At 42.7% G+C, this 21,893-nt stretch overlaps 2 protein-coding genes across 3 annotated transcripts in view; both read right to left on the reverse strand.

The window, feature by feature from the left end:
* Positions 1 to 10,142, reverse strand: part of STX12 (syntaxin 12) — a 53,208-nt gene extending 43,066 nt beyond the window's left edge. Inside the window, exon 1 of the mRNA XM_066269945.1 lies at positions 9,921 to 10,142. Within this exon, the coding sequence (XP_066126042.1) occupies positions 9,921 to 10,038 (118 nt within the window). The 5' untranslated portion in view covers positions 10,039 to 10,142. The remainder of the gene's footprint in view (positions 1 to 9,920) is intronic.
* Positions 10,143 to 17,253: 7,111 nt separating this feature from the next.
* The window catches only part of FAM76A (family with sequence similarity 76 member A), a 38,688-nt gene continuing 34,048 nt past the window's right edge, over positions 17,254 to 21,893 (reverse strand). For both annotated transcript variants that reach the window (XM_066269948.1, XM_066269947.1), the window contains 3 exons: positions 21,061 to 21,196; positions 18,358 to 18,459; positions 17,254 to 17,787 (listed from right to left, as the gene is read on the reverse strand). In XM_066269948.1, coding sequence (XP_066126045.1) covers positions 17,701 to 17,787; positions 18,358 to 18,459; positions 21,061 to 21,196 — 325 coding nt within the window. In that variant the 3' untranslated portion in view covers positions 17,254 to 17,700. The remainder of the gene's footprint in view (positions 17,788 to 18,357; positions 18,460 to 21,060; positions 21,197 to 21,893) is intronic.

A 21,893-nucleotide genomic window follows, 5' to 3' on the forward strand; every position in this document is an offset into this window, starting at 1 on the left:
TAGAATGGCTCCGGCTGAAATGAAGCAATGGCCCAGATGAGCAGAGCATTGCCCCCTGGTTGATCCCAGTCTAAGAGCCTCCCAGCTTCTAACTTTGGAAAAATACAAAAAAAAAAAATCAACTGTATTTCTGTATTCTCAACTGAGGGTCTTTTTCATCTAGATTGGTTTTTACTTCTTTTGTTGATATTAACTGTATGTGTGTATGTGTTGGGGGGAAGGGAAAGACTCAGGAAGTGTGGGGGAGGGGATAATTTACTTGCTAAGCTCTAGAATTCATTCAAGCCTCCATCTAGCAACCTTGATGAACTCACACTCAAGCCAGCGACCCTGAGCTCAAGCTGGCAAACTTGGGGTGTCGAACTTGTTCCAGGTCGACACTCTATCCACTGTGCCATCACCAGTCAGGATGACTTTCCTTTTTTTGTCTAAATTTGAATTTTTAAAATTTTTTTTTTACAAAGACAGAGAATCAGAGAGAGAGAGAGAGATAGGGACAGACAGACAGGAATGGAGAGAGATGAGAAGCATCAATCATTAGTTTTTCCTTGTGGCACTTTAGTTATTCATTGATTGTTTTCTCATATGTGCCTTGACCATGCAGCTACAGTAGACCGAGTAACCCCTTGCGATCTTGGGTCCAAGCTGGTGGGCTTTGCTCAAACCAGATGAGCCCGCGCTCAAGCTGGCGACCTCAGGGTCTCGAACCTGGGTCCTCCGCATCCAAGTCCGACGCTCTATCCACTGCGCCACCGCCTGGTCAGGCTAAATTTGAATTTATTGATTGATTTTAGCAAGAGAGGAAGGGTGAGAGAGAGAGAGAGAGAGAGAGGAACGTAGATCTGTTCCTGTATGTTCCCTGACCAGGGATCAAACCAGCAACTTCTGTGCTTCAGGATGATGCTCTCCAACCGAGGTACCCAGCCAGGGCAACTTTCCATTTTTAAAAGCATGTCCTGACTAAAACTTTTAAAAATTAATTTATTTTACAATACAGTTAACATCCATGCTAGAAACTACTCTAAAATGAACACACTTTATGTGCCTGCAGTTGCTATCAGCTTTCAGCAGAATCTGAATCTCCAACTGAAAATCCAAATCAAAGTTTAGTCATATCAAAAGCAAGTGTCGCCTGACCAGGTGGTGGCACAGTGGATAGAGCGTCGGACTGGGATGCGGAAGACCTAGGTTCGAGACCCCGAGGTCCCCAGCTTGAGCGTGGGCTCATCTGGTTTGAGTAAAAGCCCAACAGCTTGAACCCAAGGTCACTGGCCCCAGCAAGGGGTTACTTGGTCTGCTGAAGGCCCGCAGTCAAGGCACATAAGAGAAAACAATCAATGAACAACTAAGGTATTGCAAGGCGCAACAAAAAACTAATGATTGATGCTTCTCATCTCTCTCCGGTCCTGTCTGTCCCTGTCTATCCCTCTCTCTGACTCAGTCTCTGTAAAAAAAAAAAAAAAAAAAAAAAAAAAAAGCAGACCCTGGCCGGTTAGCTCAGAGGTGGAGCGTCGGCCTGGCGTGCAGAAGTCCCAGGTTCGATTCCGGGCCAGGGCCCACAGGAGAGGCGCCCTGCTGCTTCTCCGCCCCTCCCCCTTCTCTCTCTTCCCCTCCCGCAGTGAGGCTCCATTGGAGCAAAGATGGCTCCATTGGAGCAAAGATGGCCGGGCGCTGGGGATGGCTCCTTGGCCTCTGCCCCAGGTGCTAGGGTGGCTCTGGTCACGACAGAGCGACGCCCCGGAGGGGCAGAGCGGCGCCCCCTGGTGGGCGTGCCGGGTGGATCCCGGTGGGGCGCATGCGGGAGTCTGTCTGACTGTCTTTCCCCGTTTCTAGCTTCAGAAAAATACAAAAAAAAAAAATACTGAATTAGAGCATTAGAGTCTGTCAAAAACATAATTTTTTTCCACCTGTAATGACACTTGCTTTTTTTTTTTTTTCCCTTGTATTTTTCTGAAGCTAGAAACGGGGAAAGACAGACTCCCGCATGCGCCCCACCGGGATCCACCCGGCACGCCCACCAGGGGGCGACGCTCTGCCTGCCAGGGGGCGATGCTCTGCCCCTCCGGGGCGTCGCTCTGTCGTGACCAGAGCCACCCTAGCGCCTGGGGCAGAGGCCAAGGAGCCATCCCCAGAGCCCGGGCCATCCTTGCTCCAATGGAGCCTCGCTGCAGGAGGGGAAGAGAGAGACAGAGAGGAAGGAGAGGGGGAGGGGTGGAGAAGCAGATGGGCGCCTCTCCTGTGTGCCCTGGCCAGGAATCAAACCCGGGAGTTCTGCATGCCAGGCCGACGCTCCACCACTGAGCCAACCAGCCAGGGCCTCTAATTCAGTATTTTTATTTATTTATTTATTTATTTTGGTGGTAGAGACAGAGTCAGGGAGAGGGACAGATAGGAACAGACAGACAGGAAGGGAGAGAGATGAGAAACATCAATTCTTTGTTGCGGCTCCTTAGTTGTTCATTGATTGATTTCTCATATTTGCCTTGACCAGGGGGCTACAGCAGACCGAGTGACCCCTTGTTCGAGCCAGCGACCTTGGACTCAAGCTGGTGAGCCTTGTTCAAACCAGATGAGCCCACACTCAAGCTGGCAACCTCGGGGTCTCAAACCTGGGTCCTCCACATCTCAGTCCAATGCTCTATCCACTGCGCCACCTCCTGGTCAAGCAAATTCAGTATTTTTTAAAAAACAAAAGAAAATTTTTTATGCCAATGAGAAAATGATAGCCTATGAGGTGATTATGACAATGATGTCATTTCATGTCTTATTCTCAAAATTAGCTTTACATTGTTTTTATATCACTTCAATGAAAATGATCTGACATTAAAAAATTAACTACTGTATTACAATAGTAAGTAAAGCTCTGAACTAAACTGAACATGAGTACTAAATATCAAAAATATAGCCTTCCATTTATCATACCAGTGACAGAAAATATAGTGGTTAAGAGCACAAACTCTGAGGCCCTGGCCGGTTGGCTCAGCGGTAGAGCGTCGGCCTGGCGTGCAGGAGTCCCGGGTTCAATTCCCGGTCAGGGCACACAGGAGAAGCGTCCATCTGCTTCTCCACCCCTCCCCCTCTCCTTCCTCTCTGTCTCTCTCTTCCCCTCCTGCAGCCGAGGCTCCATTGGAGCAAAGATTGACTGGGCGCTGAGGATGGCTCTATGGCCTCTGCCTCAGGCGCTAGAATGGCTCTGGATGCAACAGAGTGACGCCCCAGAGGGGCAGAGCATTGCCCCCTGGTGGGCATGCCGGGTGGATCCCGGTCAGGCACATGCAGGAGTCTGTCTGACTGCCTCCCGTTTCCAGCTTCAGAAAAATGAAAAAAAAAAGGGCACAGACTCTGAATTATGACTGCCTATGTGTTATTCCTGGTTCCACCACTTCCTAGCTTCGCAATCTTGAGCAAAAGGCTCCACTCCTCTGTGCCTCAGTTTCCTCATCTTAAAAACGAGAATAACAAGAACACCCTCGTATGGTTGTTGTGAGGATGAAATAAGATAATATGAAGCTAAATTTAGAACAGTGTCTGGCACATAAAAGAACTAAATTAAGGATAGCTGTTATTATCAAACTCAAGACCAAGAAAAATGTACTTAGCAAAGATAAAATCAATTAAGTACATACTAAATGCCAGCTACATATCCATTCCTGTGCCAGGCACTATATAGCTAACTAAAGAGAAATGTACAATGCATGGTCTCTCTATTCCCACAAAACTAAGTGATCTCTCTAGTTAAAATGACAAGGTCAAAAAGCATAAATTAATTAAAGAATACAGAATATAAGTACGTGTTAAACTATGAAAAGAAATTGCCAGCCCTGGCCAGGTGGCTCCGAGGATAAAACATCATCCTGGTGCACCCAAGGTTGCAGGTTTGACCCTTGGTCAGGGCATGCAGGTGTAGCAATCAGAGTTCACAGCTAGATGGAACAACTAAGTGCAACAGCAAGTTGATGCTTCTCTCTCTCTAATCAATGGGGGGAAAAAAGACCCTGGTCAGTTTGCTCAGTGGATAGAGCATTGGCCTGGCATGCAGACATCCCAAGTTCGATCCCAGGTTAGGGAACACATGAGAAGGTCTCTCCCTTATTTCTCTCTTCTCCTCTCACAGCCAGTGGCTCGACTGGTTTGAGTGTCAGCCCCAGGTGCTGAGGATAGCTTGGTTAGTCCGAGCATTGGCTTCAGGCACTGAGAATAGCTCTGTTGATCAAAACATCAGCCCCAGACAAGGGTTGACAGTTAGATCCCAGTTGGGGCTATGCAGGAGTCTATCCTCTCCTCTCACGTAAAAAAAAGTTCAACTGCTTTTTATTTTTTTAGTAAACAAAATAATATCAATAAATTGGCAACATTAAAGAACAAAAATGTGCCTGACCAGGTGGTGGCGCAGTGGATAGAGCATCGGACTGGGATGCAGAGGACCCAGGTTCGAGACCCCAAGGTCGCCAGCTTGAGCGCGGGCTCATCTGGTTTGAGCAAAAGCTCACCAGCTTGGACCCAAGGTCGCTGGCTCGAGCAAGGGTTACTCGGTCTGCTGAAGGCCCGTGGTCAAGGCACATATGAGAAAGCAATCAATGAACAACTAAGGTCTCGCAACGAATAACTGATGATTGATGCTTCTCATCTCTCTCTGTCTCTGTCTATCTCTCTCTCTGACTCTCTCTCTGTCCCTGAAAAAAAAAAAATGCTGTTCTTTAATTTCTTGAGAAATAACTTGGAGGCTTTAAGGTTTTTTCCTATACTTGCCTCAGCAATATGTGCTCAGACCCTTCATTCCACAACAGACAGAGGCAGGTATTATTCCTCTGTACTCCACACATACTGATAACAACCTTTTGTTATCAGTCAACCTTAGCTGTACCTATAACAACCCACACAGTGACCTCAAAGTGACCTGCTCTATTTCAGGCTGATACACTCAGCAATTCCAAATCCACATCTGTTGCTGAACAGGTGAGAAAAAAGAATAGCTATTTGTTCATACTTTCAATGTGTACAGGTCCTTGCAGGGTTGGATGGATGTGGGTAAGTCCAAGCTCACGTTCAGAGTGTATACTTAGGTACGAAGGCCACGTCTCAGAGGGGTTTGGAAGACAGGCAACTAGCCTGATAGCACTAAATGGGTAGAAGAAATGTCACCCTACCAATTTCAAATTCTCATCATACAATCCCAAGGGAAGAATTCCAACTCATACTGCCTAAGGTAGGTAAGATGTGGCAGGTACCACAGAGTACAAGTATGATGTAGCAAGAAGAGTTCCAAGATGGTAGAAAAAACTCATTCATTCAAATCTACTAAATATAATTTATTAAGCATCAAGACCCTATATGATATGATCTTGGCTAACTGACCTGTTTTCCTACTATGCTCTCTTCTCTAGCTACAGTCAAGTCACATAAACCTCCTTGCTATACTCTGAACACACCAAGATCTTTGGTCTTGTCATTCCCTCTGCCTAGAATGCCTTCCTCCAGCTACTCACATGGCTCTCTTCCTCAGCACATTAGGTATCTACTCGAATGTCATCAACTCCTCAGACAGGCTTTCCTTGACCAACTTACATTGAATATCACACCCACCCTCTTTCTCTCCTCACTCTATCCCCCCTGCCCTGCTTTTTCTTCATGGCACTTATTCTTATTAAATATTATTTACATATGTGTATGTATGCATTTGTGTATACAACATACACACTATCAGGGAAAGAATTTGTCTTTCTTGTTCATCACTCCTTCTACAGTGCAGAGCAGGTGCTCAAAGAATATTTGTTGAACAGTAAATGAATGAATCTATCATATGCTTGGGACTGAGATAAGTATTAAAATATAAAGATGGGCCTGACCAGGGAGTGGCACAGTGGCTAGAGCGTGGGACTGGGATGCGGAGGACCCAGGTTCAAGACCCTGAGGTCGCCAGCTTGAGCGCAGGCTCATCTGGTTTGAGCAAAGCTCATCAGCTTGGACCCAAGGTCACTGGCTCAAGCAAAGGGTTACTCAGTTTGCTGTAGCCCCACAGTCAAGGCACATATAAGAAAGCAATCAATGAACTAAGGTGTTGCAACGAAAAACTAATGATTGATGCTTCTCATCTCTCTCTGTTCCTGTCTATCTGTCCTTATCTATCCCTCTCTCTGACTCTCTCTGTAAAAAAATTAAAATTAAAAAAAAAAAAAAAAAAGATGGCCTGACCATGCAGTGGCTCAGTAAATAGAGCATCCGACTGGGATGCAGAGGACCCAGGTTCGAAACCCCAAGGTCGCTGGCTCAAGGGTGGACTCATCTGGATTGAGCGCAGGCTCACCAGCTTGAGTGTGGGGTTGCTGTCTTAAGCAAGGGGTCACTCGCTCTGCTGTGGCACCCTGGTCAGGGCACATATGAGAAAGGAATCAATGAACAACTAAGGTAACACAACAAAGAATTGATGCTTCTCAACTCTCTCCCCTCCTGTCTGTCCCTCTCTCTGTCTCACTGTCTCTTTCTCTCTCTCTTGCTTAAAAAAAAAAAAAAAAGCCCTGGCCAGTTGGCTCAGTGGTAGAGTGTCGGCCTGGTGTGCAGGAGTCCCGGGTTCGATTCCCAGCCAGGGCACACAGGAGAAGCGCCCATCTGCTTCTCCATCCCTCCCCCTCTCCTTCCTCTCTGTCTCTCTCTTCCCCTCCCGCAGCCAAGGCTCCACTGGAGCAAAGTTGGCCCGGGTGCTGAGGATGGCTCTGTGGCACTCTGCCTCAGGCGCTAGAGTGGCTCTGGTTGCAACAGAGCGGATGCCCCAGATGGGAGAGCATCACCCCCTGGTGGGCGTGCGGGTGGATCCCAGTAGGGCGCATGCGGGAGTCTAACTGCCTCCCCATTTCCCATTTCAGAAAAATACAAAAAAAAAGAAAAAAGTCACTTGTAACTTTAAGTGTTAACTGCTACAAAACTGTAATATTAATTAAAAATTACAAAAAGGGGCCCTGGCCAGTTGGCTCAGTGGTGGAGCGTCCGCCTGGCGTGCAGAAGTCCCGGGTTCGATTCCGGCCAGGGCACACAGGAGAAGCGCCCGTCTGCTTCTCCACCCCTCCCCCTCTCCTTCCTCTCTGTCTCTCTCTTCCCCTCCCGCAGCCAAGGCTCCATTGGAGCAAAGATGGCCCGGGCGCTGGGGATGGCTCCTTGGCCTCTGTCCCAGGTGCTAGAGTGGCTCTGGTCGCAACAGAGCGACGCCCCGGAGGGGCAGAGCATCGCCCCCTGGTGGGCAGAGCGTTGCCCCCTGCTGGGCGTGCCGGGTGGATACCAGTCAGGCGCATGTGGGAGTCTGTCTGTCTCTCCCTGTTTCCAGCTTCAGAAAAATACAAAAAAAAAAAAAATTACAAAAAGGCTAATCGCTGATCTTAGAAGACAGACCTGTTTTCTCTCTCTCTTCGCCCCTTCTTTTTTCTCTCTAAAATCAACAAATAAATATAAAAAAATGTTTTCATACTGTCCAGCACAGAATATGTACTCAAATGTTAGCAATTAATGTTATTAATGATTGACTCCAATGTCCCTTGAGCCCCATTCCTAAACAACAGTTAAATCTATCAATTCAATCACCAAACTTCTCCCATTCTTTCCTTTCATTTTCACAGTTCTCCAACTTGAGTTTCTGATTCCAGTGTCTCATTTACAATTCAATTTATACATTCTTTTTTTTTTTTTTCATTTTTCTGAAGCTGGAAACAGGGAGAGACAGTCAGACAGACTCCCGCATGCGCCCGACCGGGATCCACCCGGTACGCCCACCAGGGGCGACGCTCTGCCCACCAGGGGGCGATGCTCTGCCCATCCTGGGCGTCGCCATATTGCGACCAGAGCCACTCTAGCGCCTGGGGCAGAGGCCAAGGAGCCATCCCCAGCGCCCGGGCCATCTTTGCTCCAATGGAGCCTCGGCTGCGGGAGGGAAAGAGAGAGACAGAGAGGAAAGTGCGGCGGAGGGGTGGAGAAGCAAATGGGCGCTTCTCCTGTGTGCCCTGGCCGGGAATGGAACCCGGGTCCTCCGCACGCTAGGCCGACGCTCTACCACTGAGCCAACCGGCCGGGGCTAATTTATACATTCTTAAATAATTAAATCTAACCCCCCCCCCCCCAGGTTAGGACTTAAAGCTCTTCTTGTTTGGGCCCCAACTTGCCTTTCCAACCCTATTTTCCACTACTTTCTGGAGTCTACCACTCTAGCCAGATTAAATCACTCTACTTTTATATATACACTTTATGCTTTCCCACTACCATGCCTTGCTCATTTTATTCCTTCCTAAAATGCTCTTCTGTTCTTTACTGTCAAAAGTTCAAATTCTTTCCACCGTCTTTCCAGACCTAGCTCAAATGCTATAATGCCTTCCTTGACCCTTCCCAACTAAAAATGATCTCTCTTCCCTGAATATCTATATAATGTTATTTATATGATACCTCTTCTATAACATTGATCCCTTTCAACTTTATATTTCAGTTATATACACCACAGAAACCCTTCTGAAAGAATCTATGACAGGTTCCTATAGTACTTATCACAGTCTATTACTCAAATATTATACAGAATGATTTAATAAATAAACGTTAAAATTAGATTTAGCCTCAACAGAAAACTTTCATCTTGAACCAGAAATTTCTGATCTGACCTGTATTACTGCTCCCTCACAAAGTGAGCACAAATTGGAACACAAAGTACTATTTTTCCTAGCCAGTAGTCATATTAATTTTTCTTTTATTTCTGGATAAAACAGACCACAAACGCATCTTTCCATTTTCAAATCACCCAGTTTCAATCCCTTCCCATCAGAAACTTCCCATTTCTCAAATATCTACATTGTATATTTAAATCCTAAAAAGTAATAAGCTGTTCTTTAAAATACCAAAAATAATTGTAGTTTAGGACCATCTAGTTCTGCCTATCAACAGAGTACAGCCAAGCTCACAAAAACACAATAACAACAAGGATGATGATCACCCTTTTTCCAAGTAAAGTTGTTGCTGACCTCCTGTTTTATAAGGCTCTGAGCTAGTTTCCTGGCACAAGAACGCCTGTATTTGATTCAGTCAGCAAGTTTCACTCAGACCCTACTTACGGGGACAGAGTTTTAAGACAAACAATGACATTCTGAAATCCACCACCAGCTCTACCATGTCTTACTTGCTATGTGATTGTGTCAAAGTCCCTGTGCTTCTCTGTGTATCAGACTTGTTCAAAAGTAGCTAATAGGGAAGGAAAGCAAAAGCCTAACTGGCTTGAAATACAAAAACATATGCAAATCTTTGCTACAAAAGACAGGATAATGTATAAATTGAAATGTTTTCAGTGAATTTTCTTTGTTAAAACAGAAGTCATCCCACCCCTCAAATACAAGTCACTGTATCTGATTTCCAAATTCATTAAAGAAAGCTGTGTTTAAAGTCACCCCAAACACATGCACTCTCCACTTCCCCCAGCTGCTGATTTCCAAGAAGCCAGAGCTGAGTAGAATGTAAACCTAAAGTTTAAATCAGTAAACAACTACTGATGCAAACTGGCCAAAGAAGAAAGAGGTGGGGGCGGGGTTGAAGGCAGGATGATGACAGGAAATACTCGGCTGACCACTGCGCAAAGTCAAGTCACTCACACATCTCGAGATGACACACACACACACCCTCCCATCCTGAGGCTGTCAGGACTGCTGTTTTGGACCCAATACCATGAGGTCATAACTCTTAAGAAGAGACTCGAGCTTCCTTCCAGATCGGGCTCGGGACCCTCAGGTAGCACGGGCCTAACAAGGGTCGGGGATAACAGCTCGCCGCCCCCAGAGTAGAAACCCAAGACGGCTTCAGGTGCGGCCTTAGCCGCAGCCCCAGCCGGGCTCCGCGTCCCAGCAACCTCACCCGGGCCTGTCCTCGGGACAGCCCCCGCCCCGCAGCTCTGTCCCCCAACTCACTGGCTTGGCTGATCCGCTGGATATTGCCGCTGCATGTCTGGATGATGCTGCTGAAGTCCCGAGGCTGGGGCCCCGAGGACCCCGGGTTCCGATACATGTCTAAGGGACCGTAGGACATGACGAGGAGCTGAGATCGACTCGCCCGTACGGCGGCCTTACCGGAAGCAGCTACCAAAACGGACCGCAGGCTGACGGGGAAACGGGGAAGAGAAAGGGCGGGGAAGGGGCTGGGGCTGCGTGCGCACTAGCCCCGCCCACACGCAGCGCGCCCGCGTTCGCTTCGCCCTGCCCCATAGTGCGCCTGCGCTGCTGGAACTAGTGTAGGGGTTGTAGCTTAGAGACTGGACTCTCGGCTCTTGGGATGCAGGGCGGAGCGATGACGTCACATTGTAGGAACTGGGATTGGAAGAATTGAGGGGGCGGTGTTGTTTCTCGCCGGGGCACGATGACAGAAGGCAAGAATTTTCGATTAGCATAAATTGTACCAGATGATCTCAGCGCTAACATCCTATTCTGTTCTATTCTGAGAATTCAGACCCAAATATGGCAGTATTTGAAACTAAAATCCTTAATCAAACTCCTGAAATTCTTCACTCTACTTCCATCCTATGTGTCTTTGTTAGTATGTGCGGAGTATTTTATGGTTTACAAACCACTTTCATTTCTCCTTCCACCCCTCTTCAAAACAATAAACACTATTAATATTTATCGAGCACATAGTATATGTGAGTCGTCACTGGATTTCAGTTGTTCATAAGCTCTTTCACAGCAAGGGACCATGTTCTAATTAGATCTTACCTTCAGAAAAGATCATGAACAATCGATTTTTAAAGCGTAAAATAAAGTAACAAAGTAAGCGTTATTATTTTTCCTTTTAAAATTGAGAAAATTAAGACCACAGAGACTAATTTTTTATTTCTGACCTTTGGCTGCAAAACCCAAACACTAACTCCATTGTCACCTCACTACTTTTTTAAAATGCATTCTTATATTCCCACATTCATTTTTCATCTAAATCCCTCCTAAGGAGCCTCTTCATCTATATCCCAAACCAAGATTTCTTGGAGGACTAGACCCCCAAATTTTTAAATAATTTTTAAGTAATTTGGAGTGTATGACCTCAGTGTTCCAGAAGACTGAATTTTGTGAGCATGGTAAAACGCAAAGACATGGGAAGGATTTTGGTTTGGGAGATGAAGACAGGGAGAAACGAAGGGGAACTGGCAGGGTTTGTTCCTACGTTCTCCACCCCGCCCCGCCCAGCCTGCTTTGCAGTCTTTGGGGAATGGCTAAGAGAGGAAGCTGCTTGCCCATGGGAAGGGGACCCCAAATGGGTAAATGAACCTGCATTCAGCCTTAGAGCTTTTGTAAGCTAGTCTATCTCTTATTTTTTGTTGGAGCATTTCTGAGAGCATTTCTTTCTCTATAGAAAGGTACAGGTCTTGAGAATATTTTCATTTTGATTCTGTGTAAAGTGAAGCTCAGTAAAGGTATATTTTTCTCCTAGGAATTGAAGACATGGCGGTTGTTATCAATATTTTCTCTCTCCATCTAAAATAAAAAGTGGTTATCCATTTGTGTCCTGTGCTATTTTGTGCTATCCTTTCATAGCAATACATTTGTCCCTTGCAAATACTAGATGTCAAATGAACATTTAACGAATTAACACATGAATAATAAAAAAATCTTTTTTATTTTATTTATTGATTTTAGAAAGAGGAGAGAGAGAGTGGAAAGCATCAACCCATTGTAGCTGCTTCTCGTATGTGCCTTGACCAGGGCAAGCTCAGGTGTCTGCCAGCGACCTCAGCATTCTAGGTCGATGCTTTATCCACTGCAGTACCACAGGTCAGCACTTCCATTTCTTAAATGCCTACCCAGGCAATGTGAACAAATTTTACAAATATTTATCAGCAATTTCCAAGATAAAGCCCATGTGATAAAGACCACCTACAGTCTGACAAAGTTATGGTTATTAACTTAATGCTGTAAGGGAGACTGCACACCAGAGGTATCACGGAGCATTACACAAAGCATAGGAAAAGATTGTTATTCCAGGACTTAAGGAAAATATGGAATGTAGGCAAAATTTCAAAGAAGTGGTGTTTTGATATAGCCTTAAAACACATTAGGCTATTTGTAAAGGGATTCTCATCAGGCCTGTGCTTATAAGAGGACACAAGATCCTGTTTCCTTGGAAACTACGAGGTGAAGATAAATGTGGAATGTTGTATCTGGAAACATCTTATCTGCAGCTTTGCACATGGGTTGGAAATTGAGGCTGCTTCTCTGTGTCAGAATAACTCAGATCCTGCAGGCAAGAGTGGAGTATTCCATTCTTATTGATATTTTAACAAGCTAGTTTTCTGAAATCTGTGATTTTAGAGAATACAGTTTTCAGCATTATTTTCTTTTGTTACTTGATAACCCATCAAGTTGAGATTAATTCATCTGGGGAGCTCAATTGTTTAGAGCATCATCCTCATACGCAAAGGTTGTGAGTTCGATCCCGGTAGGGCACACATAGGAATTAACTAATGAATGCATAAACAAGATCCATGTTTCTCTCTTCCTCTCTCTCTAAAATCAATAAATAATATTATTTTTTTAAAAGATGAGATTATCATCTTAGTAACAGATAAGGAAACTGGTGTTCTAGGCTCTAGGTACTTTGCTCAATGTCATACAGCTATTAAGTTGCAGAGCTGTGATTCATACATAGTCTATGACCCAGCAATTCGATTCCTAATCATATACTCAACAGATATGCACACATATGTGTTCCAAAAACCAAGTACAGGTATGTTCATAATAGCATTTTTCAGGACTAAGATGCATTTTTCTTTTTTTTTTTTTTCAATTAGATAAACCTCATTGGCTACTGCCACTGTGCAAAGCTAAGCTGCACTTTTCTATATGAACTGTTATAATTGACATACAATAGAATGCACAGATATTAAGTGTTTGATGGATTTTGACATTTGTATATATCCATGTTACCATCACCCAAACCAAGATATAGAACATTTTCATCATCACCCCAGAAAGTATCCTTGAGCTATGCTTCTTTCTAATCAATTCCACTTATCCCCAGAAATCACTTTCTGACTATAAATTAGTTTTGCCTGTTCCTGGACTTCATAGTGATGAAATCATACTTTACTCTTTAGTGTTTGGTTTTTTGGGGGGTTTTTTTGTGTTTTTTTTTTTTAGTGTTTGATTTCAATTAACATGCTGTTCTTAAGATTTATCTATGATGTTGCATGTATCAGTGGTTTGATCTTTTTTATTGCTCAAATGCATAAGGCTGAATAAATGTATAAGATAATTCACACAATAATAGGTGGTCATAAATATAGTCAGTCTACTGTTTTAGTCGGTTGGGGCGGCTGTAACAAAATATCACAGGCTAGGTAACTTATAAACAACAGAAATTTTTTCCAGTTCTGGAAGCTAGAAAGTCTGAGATCGAAGTGCCAGCATGGTTTCCTTTTGAGGATCCTCATTATAGTTCATAGGCAGCACCTTCTGGCTGTGTCCTCATGTGGTGGAAGGTGCAAGGGAACCTCTCTCTGGAGCCTCCTTTATAAAGGCACTAATTCCGTTCATGAAGGCAGAACCTAAACACCTTCCAAAGGCCCCAACCTCCTAACAGTATTGTGTTTGGCGCGATTTCAATATATGAATTTTAGGAAGAACACATTTAGATCATAAATATCTTATAGAAAAGTCATTGAGTCTACAAAATAGAATGATTACGATGTGACAGTAACATTACCTGAAAGGTATCTATTATTTATTATTTTCAAAAAGAATGCTAGTTTTTATGCCTGACCAGGCGGTGGCGCAGTGGATAGAGCGTTGGACTGGGATGCTGAGGACCCAGGTTCGAGACCCCAAGGTCGCTAGTTTGAGTGCGGGCTTATCTGGTTTGAGCAAAAGCTCAACAGCTTGAACCCAAGGTCGCTGGCTTGAGCAAGGGGTTACTCGGTCTGCTGAAGGCCCGCGGTCAAGGCACATAAGAGAAAGCAATCAATGAACAACTAAGGTGTAGCAATGTGCAACACCTTTGACAGGGACAGACAGGATTGATTCCCATTCCTGTCTGTCCCTGTCTATCCCTCTCTCTGACTCTGTCTCTGTAAAAAAAAAAAAAAAAAAAAAGCTAGTTTTTATTTATTTATTATTTTGAGAGAAAGACAGGAAGGCAGAAAGAGGGAGGGAGGGAGAAGAATTAGCTCATTGCTCCACTTAGTTCTGCATTGATTGCTTTTTTTTATTTTATTTTATTTTATTTTTTTATTCATTTTAGAGAGGAGAGGGAGAGACAGAGAGAGAGAGAGAGAAGGGGGAGGAGCTAGAAGCATCAATTCCCATATGTGCCTTGACCAGGCAAGCCCAGCGTTTCGAACCGGCGACCTCAGCATTTCCAGGTCGACGCTTTATCCACTGCGCCACAGGTCAGGCCACTGATTGCTTCTTGAATGTGGATAGTACTATCCCCTTGACTGGGGATAGTACTGGTGACCTCAGGTTCCAAGCTTCTGACCCCTTGCTCAAGCCAGCAACCTCAGGTTCAAAATGATGACCTCGTCATGCAAATGACCCCTTGCTCAAGCAGGTGACCTCTGGTTCAAACTGGCTACCCTGATGTACTTTGAAATGTTGACCTCAGCATTTTGGGTTGATGTTCTATCCACAGCACCCACAGCACCACCACCAGTCAGGCTACACCTGTATTAATTTAAACTACTAGCAATCAAGGTTTCAAACTAATACATTCCTCTCCTTAAGATGGCATCTCAAAAAACTTACTCATACCTTATTAAGATTCATCCAATATTATATTTTGAATAATAACTATATAAAAAAATATAAAATCAAGAAACAATGGTGTTATCCAATATTCCACTAAATAGAAGCCCCCTGACAGAAACTTGCTTGTTTTTCTCCACTGCTGTATCCTCATTGCCTAGCACAGTGTTTATAACAAAGCAAGCACCTAAACTGGATAAATAAAATCACATAAGATAATAAGCTTAGGCCCTGGCCAGTTGGCTCAGTGGATAGAGCGTCAGCCTGGTGTGTGGATGTTCTAGGTTTGATCTCCGATCAGGGCACACAGGAGAAGTGACCATCTGCTTCTCTTCTCCTCTCTCTCCCCATTCTCTCTCTTCCCCTCTCACAGACAGTGGCTCAGTTGGTCCAAGTGTTGGCCTCAGGCACTGAGGATAACTTGGTTGATTTAATCAGCAGCCCTAGATGAGGGTTGCCAGGTAGATGTCAGCCAGGGTGCATGTAGGAGTCTATCTCCCCTCAAGAAAAGGAGAAAGGAAGGAAAAAGGAAAAAGGAAAGGAAAAGGAAGAGAATGAGCTTATTCTCTGATGGATATGAAACTCCCTATTAACAAAGTTAGGCTTTCAATTTTTTAAACTGACAAGCAAGACAAACTGTTTTCTAAGTTGAAAGGGATAATAGGTTTTATTAGTGAACCAGCCATAAATAAATGAGGAAAACAAACAATTACATGAGTCAATATGAATTTTTATTAACACACATTTGTCAAAGTCTGTACAAACCAAAACATTCCTATGTTTAAAATGTTCATTATTACAAACATACAAATAAACAAAAGCTGTTACCAAAAGTTTGCTACTCAATCTCATGTTAAAACAGTGTCATGATTTTTTTTTTTTTTTTTTTTAGTGTCATGATTTTTAAAAACCAAAATTCCAAGACTGAGGTTTCTTCCTTCCCTTTTTAGAACTTGCAGAAAGTTAGAAAATGTGTCAATTTGCTTTATATTAAGTGCCAAGACCTTAAAAAAAGATTTAGTACAAAACTAAGTATGTTTTTGTATTGTCACTTCATGTAACAGAATTTCTCAAGTTTTTAAAATAAAAAAAAACCATGACTTTTTTTGCAATCTTTTCCTCACAATGTATATGCAGCTGAAAAATATTATCTGACAGTTTGACTTTATCTAAAAGTTTCTTATTCAAAAAGTTATAAAACTATTTAGCACTGCCTTTTCCCTTGCTTGGAAGGACAAATTACATCCCCTACTAGAGTGATATAGAAACAACATGGTCCATTGTTTCTCTTATCAGAAGGAAGCCACCCATTTCCACATCTCATTATGTGCATGGCTCCACTTATGAGAGGAACTATCACAACTTGTGTTTGCCTCCAAGAAATGTCTAGCAAGTTAAACTTACTGCTACAATTTTGGTAGCCTGAGGTACAAATGCCACCAACCCTCATGATTACCTCTACCTCAAGTACCCACCCCCTGCATTAATGATTCCAAAGTAGTTGGTTTTACTGTTTCATGGCACACTACACATCTCTATTTCTTCCACAAATATCACATAGAGGACCTGAGAGTGTGGCCAGAAATAACAAACTTATCCGCTCTCCTAGAAAAGTAAATCCATGTGCCTGCTTATTGAATCAAGAAAGGAAAACAGGACATGAACAATTCTGGCTAAGGCCAACTGCTTCTAAGAAGCACCTGTTTTCAATACATTTCTGTTCAAAGCAAGGAGTGTACAGGCTGCAGTAGGTGAGGAGTGGCAAGAAGGTACAGGGTTATCGTTTCTTTCAATCAGGATCAAGTTCACACTTGTGCAGCTTGTATTGACCCTCCAAATGCTCTGTGGTTCAAATATTATCCCATTTTGAATCTGCTCATGTGAAAAAAACAACTGTTCTCTGACAACGGCCAAGTATGACAACTGATATAAACAAGTAAGGGTATTAAAAAAAAAAAAGAAGTGGCAGTGTGAGTGTGAGAATTTAAAATCAGTCACAAAAATAATCAGGAAGGGGAGGGGAGGGAAGTGTCCAGTACAACCTGGACAACCTTTCTTTCTGCCCTTACTTATAAAGACAGACCATTCAAATCTTAGCTATCTCCCTAAGTATCTTCTTAAATGCTCTTCCAAGAAACCCTCCAAAAGGCACTTAACTCCATACTTATGCATTGAATTGTTTCACCTTAACAATCAGTTTTTAAGACTCCAAGGTAACAAGAAAGAAAAGATTTGATTCTTTTACTAAAAGGTAGGGTAGGACTTTTTTTAAAAGAGGCATCACTTTTACAAGAACAAACTAGGCTACCATTATTCCTTTATCAAGAAAGTTTCTTTTTTTAAAAAATAAATAAAACTCTGACTATACATAGTACAAAGTTCGTACATAATATACCTGGAAAAAAACCCAAGAGTATACCCTGAAGCGAAAGGTTTATTGGAGAGAGAAAGCCTCATCCATTGTAATAAGTCTTAAGGTGGCAGTTTTCAAAGTTCAGAGGGTGGCAGTGATATGAAATTAATGCCAAACTATTTGCTCATGGGTATGGCAGGGTGCAATGATGGACAAAAAAAAAACAACTCTGCACATAACACTGAGCAGTAACCACCACAAAAAAGAAGAGAAGGAGGAAGAAGAAGAGCATAGTACCGAGAGAGAGAGAGAGAGAGAGAGAGAGAGAGAGAGAGAGAGAGAAAGAACACTAGTAGTACTGAGAGGAGGAAGGGGAAGAGGGAAGAGAGAATTGGGAGTGTGAGAGAGTGAGAGAAAAAGATTTGAAACCCCAAACATTCAAGCATGCGGTCATAACACAGTACAAACCAGGTGTTTCCATTCAGCCCACTGCAATCACACAAAGGACAATTGTAATAAAACAGAGATTTCTTAAGAAAGCTTGCAGTTCCCAAGTTGCCAACCCTAACCCAAGAATCCACTTGCTGTTGCTGGGAGCCTCCTTGTGGTGTCTCATGGAGAGGTTATAGCTCCTGACTTCTCTGACTTCTTGCTCTTGGACAAAGCAGCTGCTTGCTTCAGGAGCTCTCTGTTTTTGGCCTAAAAAAAATAAAATTAAAATTAAAAAAAATATATATATAGTACAATTCTACTACTGTTCAAGAAAATCAGTGCAGGAAGACTGTCTTAACGGGACAGAATACATTTTTCATACAGCTGCTAATGCTAAGGCAGATATAGAGGGTCAAGAAGAGATGAACAAATTTTAGAGAAAACAACAGAGAGCTCTAGAGCTAGGTTCAGGGGAAAAAAGATATTTGCTGGAGGTTAATCAGTGTACTTCACTCTTGGGATCCTGTTACAAATGGATGCTTTATGCAACACAAACAAACCACGGAGCACCATAGTGTGCTAGATAAACAGAATTTATGATTCAGACACCTGGAATCACATCTGGTTTATCCCAAAATCAAAGAATACATTTATTAATTCCACTGTTTTTGAGGGGAGAAGATCAGAACACGTCTAAGAATGAAACAATAAAACATATGTATAAAGTAGATTAAAATCATTTGTCAATACTTGGGAGAAAAAAGAAATCTAAGAGACATTGACTTAAAATACAATCAGCTAAATACAAGAATCCCCCATAAAATAAGCAGTCATCACCTGCAATTGTTCTGTGACTTCTTTGTGGGTTTTCTCCATTTGGTTCATTTTGGCTCTCATCTGGGATTCTTGGTATTGAAAATCAGCCTTCAACTCTGTGATCTGAGGGAAAAAGGCAGAATAACCAGAAGAAATTTCTATGCAATAAAAAATGTTTTGGTACCAGAGAGCTAAATGATCCCCCCAAATTAATGAAATCCAGGGCCTTTCTGAATATCTATACCTAAATCCAAGCCAGAGAATTCCATATCCTATTGCTTCTAAAGATTTCCTGAAAATTACACAAAATCCTGAATATTTTTAGTAGTATTTCTGATATTTAACCACTAGAAGGTTTTCAAGATTTCCTATATACCTCCAAATATCTACCGCCAAATAAATCAGTGATTATAATACACTTTGACTGATGGTTTAAGAGAAGCTATGAGAATAACAGCTGCTTTCATTTACTGAATTTTACCCTGTTCCAAAAAAACTGATTATTTTATTCAATGCTATGATAACCCTGTGGGGAATATTATTATTTTTCCCATTTATAGATGGGGAGACCAAGGCTTAGAAAGGGTTAAGTAATGTGCCCAAAAGATAACACATGTTAGCAAGTGGCAGAACTAGAATTCAAACCAGGCCCTCTTCTGTGGACAATGTTATTCAAGAAGCACAGAGAAGAGACACTTATATCACAGAAATGATGTGTGAGTGAGTTGAGTTTTGAGGTGCAAGCAACAACTGGAACATGAGGGAAAAAGAAATGCACCCAAGCAAAGGGAACAGCAAGGGCAGAGACAGAGGGTATGAGATAACAGAGAGCTTGTGCTAATGACTGACGAGCATGGGGAATGGCAGAAGATAAGGCTAGAGATAAGCAGGCCCGGCACAAAAGAGCCTCCATTCCAAGCCAAGGAGTGTGACCTTGATACTGAAAGTTATAAAGAACAATCTACTGCCTGACCAGGCAGTGGCATAGTGAATAGAGCGTCGGACTGGGATGCTGACCACCCAGGTTTGAGACCTCGAGGTCGCCAGCTTGAGCACAGGCTCATCTGGTTTGAGCAAGGCTCACCAGCTTGGACCCAAGGTCGCTGGCTCGAGCAAAGGGTTACTTGGTCTGCTGAAGGCCCATAGTCAAGGCACATATGAGAAAGCAATCAATGAACAACTAAGGTGTTGCAATGCACAACGAAAAACTAATGATTGATGCTTCTCATCTCTCCGTTCCTGTCTGTCTGTCCCTGTCTATCCCTCTCTCTGACTCTCTCTCTGGCTCTGAAAAAAAAAAAAAGAACAATCTACTGTTTTGCTCCTTTTAGAAACAAGTGTTTGTTGTCATTATTTTGTGCCATTCTGATCTAGTCCATGAAGAAAATATACTTGAGTCCATTTTCATCTGACAGTCATGTAGCAAAGTGAGAAGAATATTGGTCTCTTCCCATGAATCGCCACCTTACTGGGAGAAAAAAGCACAGCATGGTAGGAAGAATGGTACAGTGGGAAAGACTTGAGTTCTTTCTTTTGTTCTGCCATTTACTAGTTGTGTGAATTAGACATGTCATTTACTTTCTTTAGGTCCATTTCCTCATCTATAAAAGGTAGAAATTAGATTGAAAGACTGCATGTGAAGGTTTTAATGTTATAAATGTCTTTGTTAGGCACTGGAATGAATAATAGAATTCCAAACTTGACAAAAGACAACAAAAAGGTTCAGGGGGAAAAAAACAGCTAGTTAAAGGGATTGGAACCCTAAAAGAAAAAATATTGGAGGCATTCTTCATCTATAAAATGATGACAGTAATTCCTACCTCAAAGGGTTGTTATGAAGATAAATGAGTTAATATATATAAAGCACGTAGAATAGAATCAGGCCCACAGTAAGCATCCAACAGAAGTTAGCAATTATTATTATTAATATATTAAGGCAAAAATGAAATACTCTCTAAGAACGTGAAAATAAGAAATACTAGACGTGAATCAGAACAAGAATGTAAAAAGTTCCCTTAAAGAGGGAGGATAACTCTTAGAACAGAATAAGACTTTACTATTAAAGTGCTTAAAGAGTGGGTGACTCAGGCAGGGAGTTGTCAGCAATGGAAGCAAAGTGACACAAGAGTCATAAAGGAAGGCCTACCTGAACACTGTCCAGGGATGAGGGAAACCTGGCCCACATATTTTGAGTATTACTGTCCCATGGACATGCCATCCCAATTACAGAGATGAAGGCATCAGGTTCTCTTAGCCTGAGAGCATTAAAAATTCCAATTACATAACTACCTCCTCCTATCCCAACATGCTCATTCAGCACTTCTGATTACAACCTTCCAAGGAAGCTCATGCTGAGAAAAGTAGTACTCAGTTACACGCCCCACTGTGAATTAAGAGGGAGCACTGTAGTTGTACACATCATCTCTGTAAGCATAGTCATTGTGAGTTCTCCCTGAGAAGTGAAGCTCCTTCCCATGCTGAGGAGATCGACTTTCTAAACCCATTTGACCGAGGTAGATTCATTATGGTAATACCCTGCCATGGGTCATCTCTGCAGATAGCACGCTTCTCCCCAGGAAACCCCAACCTTGCCATTGGATCTCTCTCAAAGCATCAATGGTTAAGTACCCGAAAAATACCAGTTAAACAAGTTAGCATCAAGCTCTATTCCACATAGCTTACCCTTGTATCATTCTGGCCTAAGGTGCATTAACTAAACCGTACCTTCTTCTCTTTCTCTAAAATCATTTGATCCTTTTGATGCAGCATCTTCTTCAGAGTGGCTACTTCTTCCTTCAGTTGGGCAATGATGACAAAATGGTCAGTGCCTGGGGAGTCCAGAGCCAGGTCTGGGGAAAAGCTAAGTGGAAAAATGAAAAGGAAAAACATCATAACTTGGGTGAATAAACATTTTTTCCTGAATTTTTATGAGTTTATTTGAGCCAAACTGAAGAGACCCCTGGAAGCAAGATGCAACAAACTGAGATAAATGCTTGATTAACTTTATTCTACCTCATGACACACTGTAGGGCACTTGCCTGCAAACTCAAGGACAGGAGCAAATATTTGAATTCCAGCATTAAGCATAATGCTCCATACCCGTCAGACTCAACAGCCTTTACTAAATTGCACAGGCAAAGTGGTCATCAGATACTTTACCAACCCAAGCCCTAACTCATAGCATTCCTGAAGCCTCTTCTCCACCATTCAAGACTAAAATAAATGCCATTTCACAAGAGCCAAGGATATTCCATTTCAGGTTCACTGAAGATCCCCAATTATTCATGGGTGAAAGTCATATTTTTGTGATTAATTTCCCTAGAATGTGGACCAATGATCAAGTGTAGGCACGTGCATTTTTCTTTTTTCTTTTTTTTTTTAAAGATTATTTATTTATTTATTTACAGAGACAGAGAGAGAGTCAGTGAGAGGGATAGACAGGGACAGACAGACAGGAACGGAGAGATGAGAAGCATCAATCATTAGTTTTTCGTTGTGCATTGCAACACTTTAGTTGTTCATTGAATGCTTTCTCATATATGCCTTGACCGTGGGGC

Source organism: Saccopteryx bilineata, chromosome 3 (genome assembly GCF_036850765.1).
Source record: "Saccopteryx bilineata isolate mSacBil1 chromosome 3, mSacBil1_pri_phased_curated, whole genome shotgun sequence".
NCBI classification, from domain to species: domain Eukaryota; kingdom Metazoa; phylum Chordata; class Mammalia; order Chiroptera; family Emballonuridae; genus Saccopteryx; species Saccopteryx bilineata.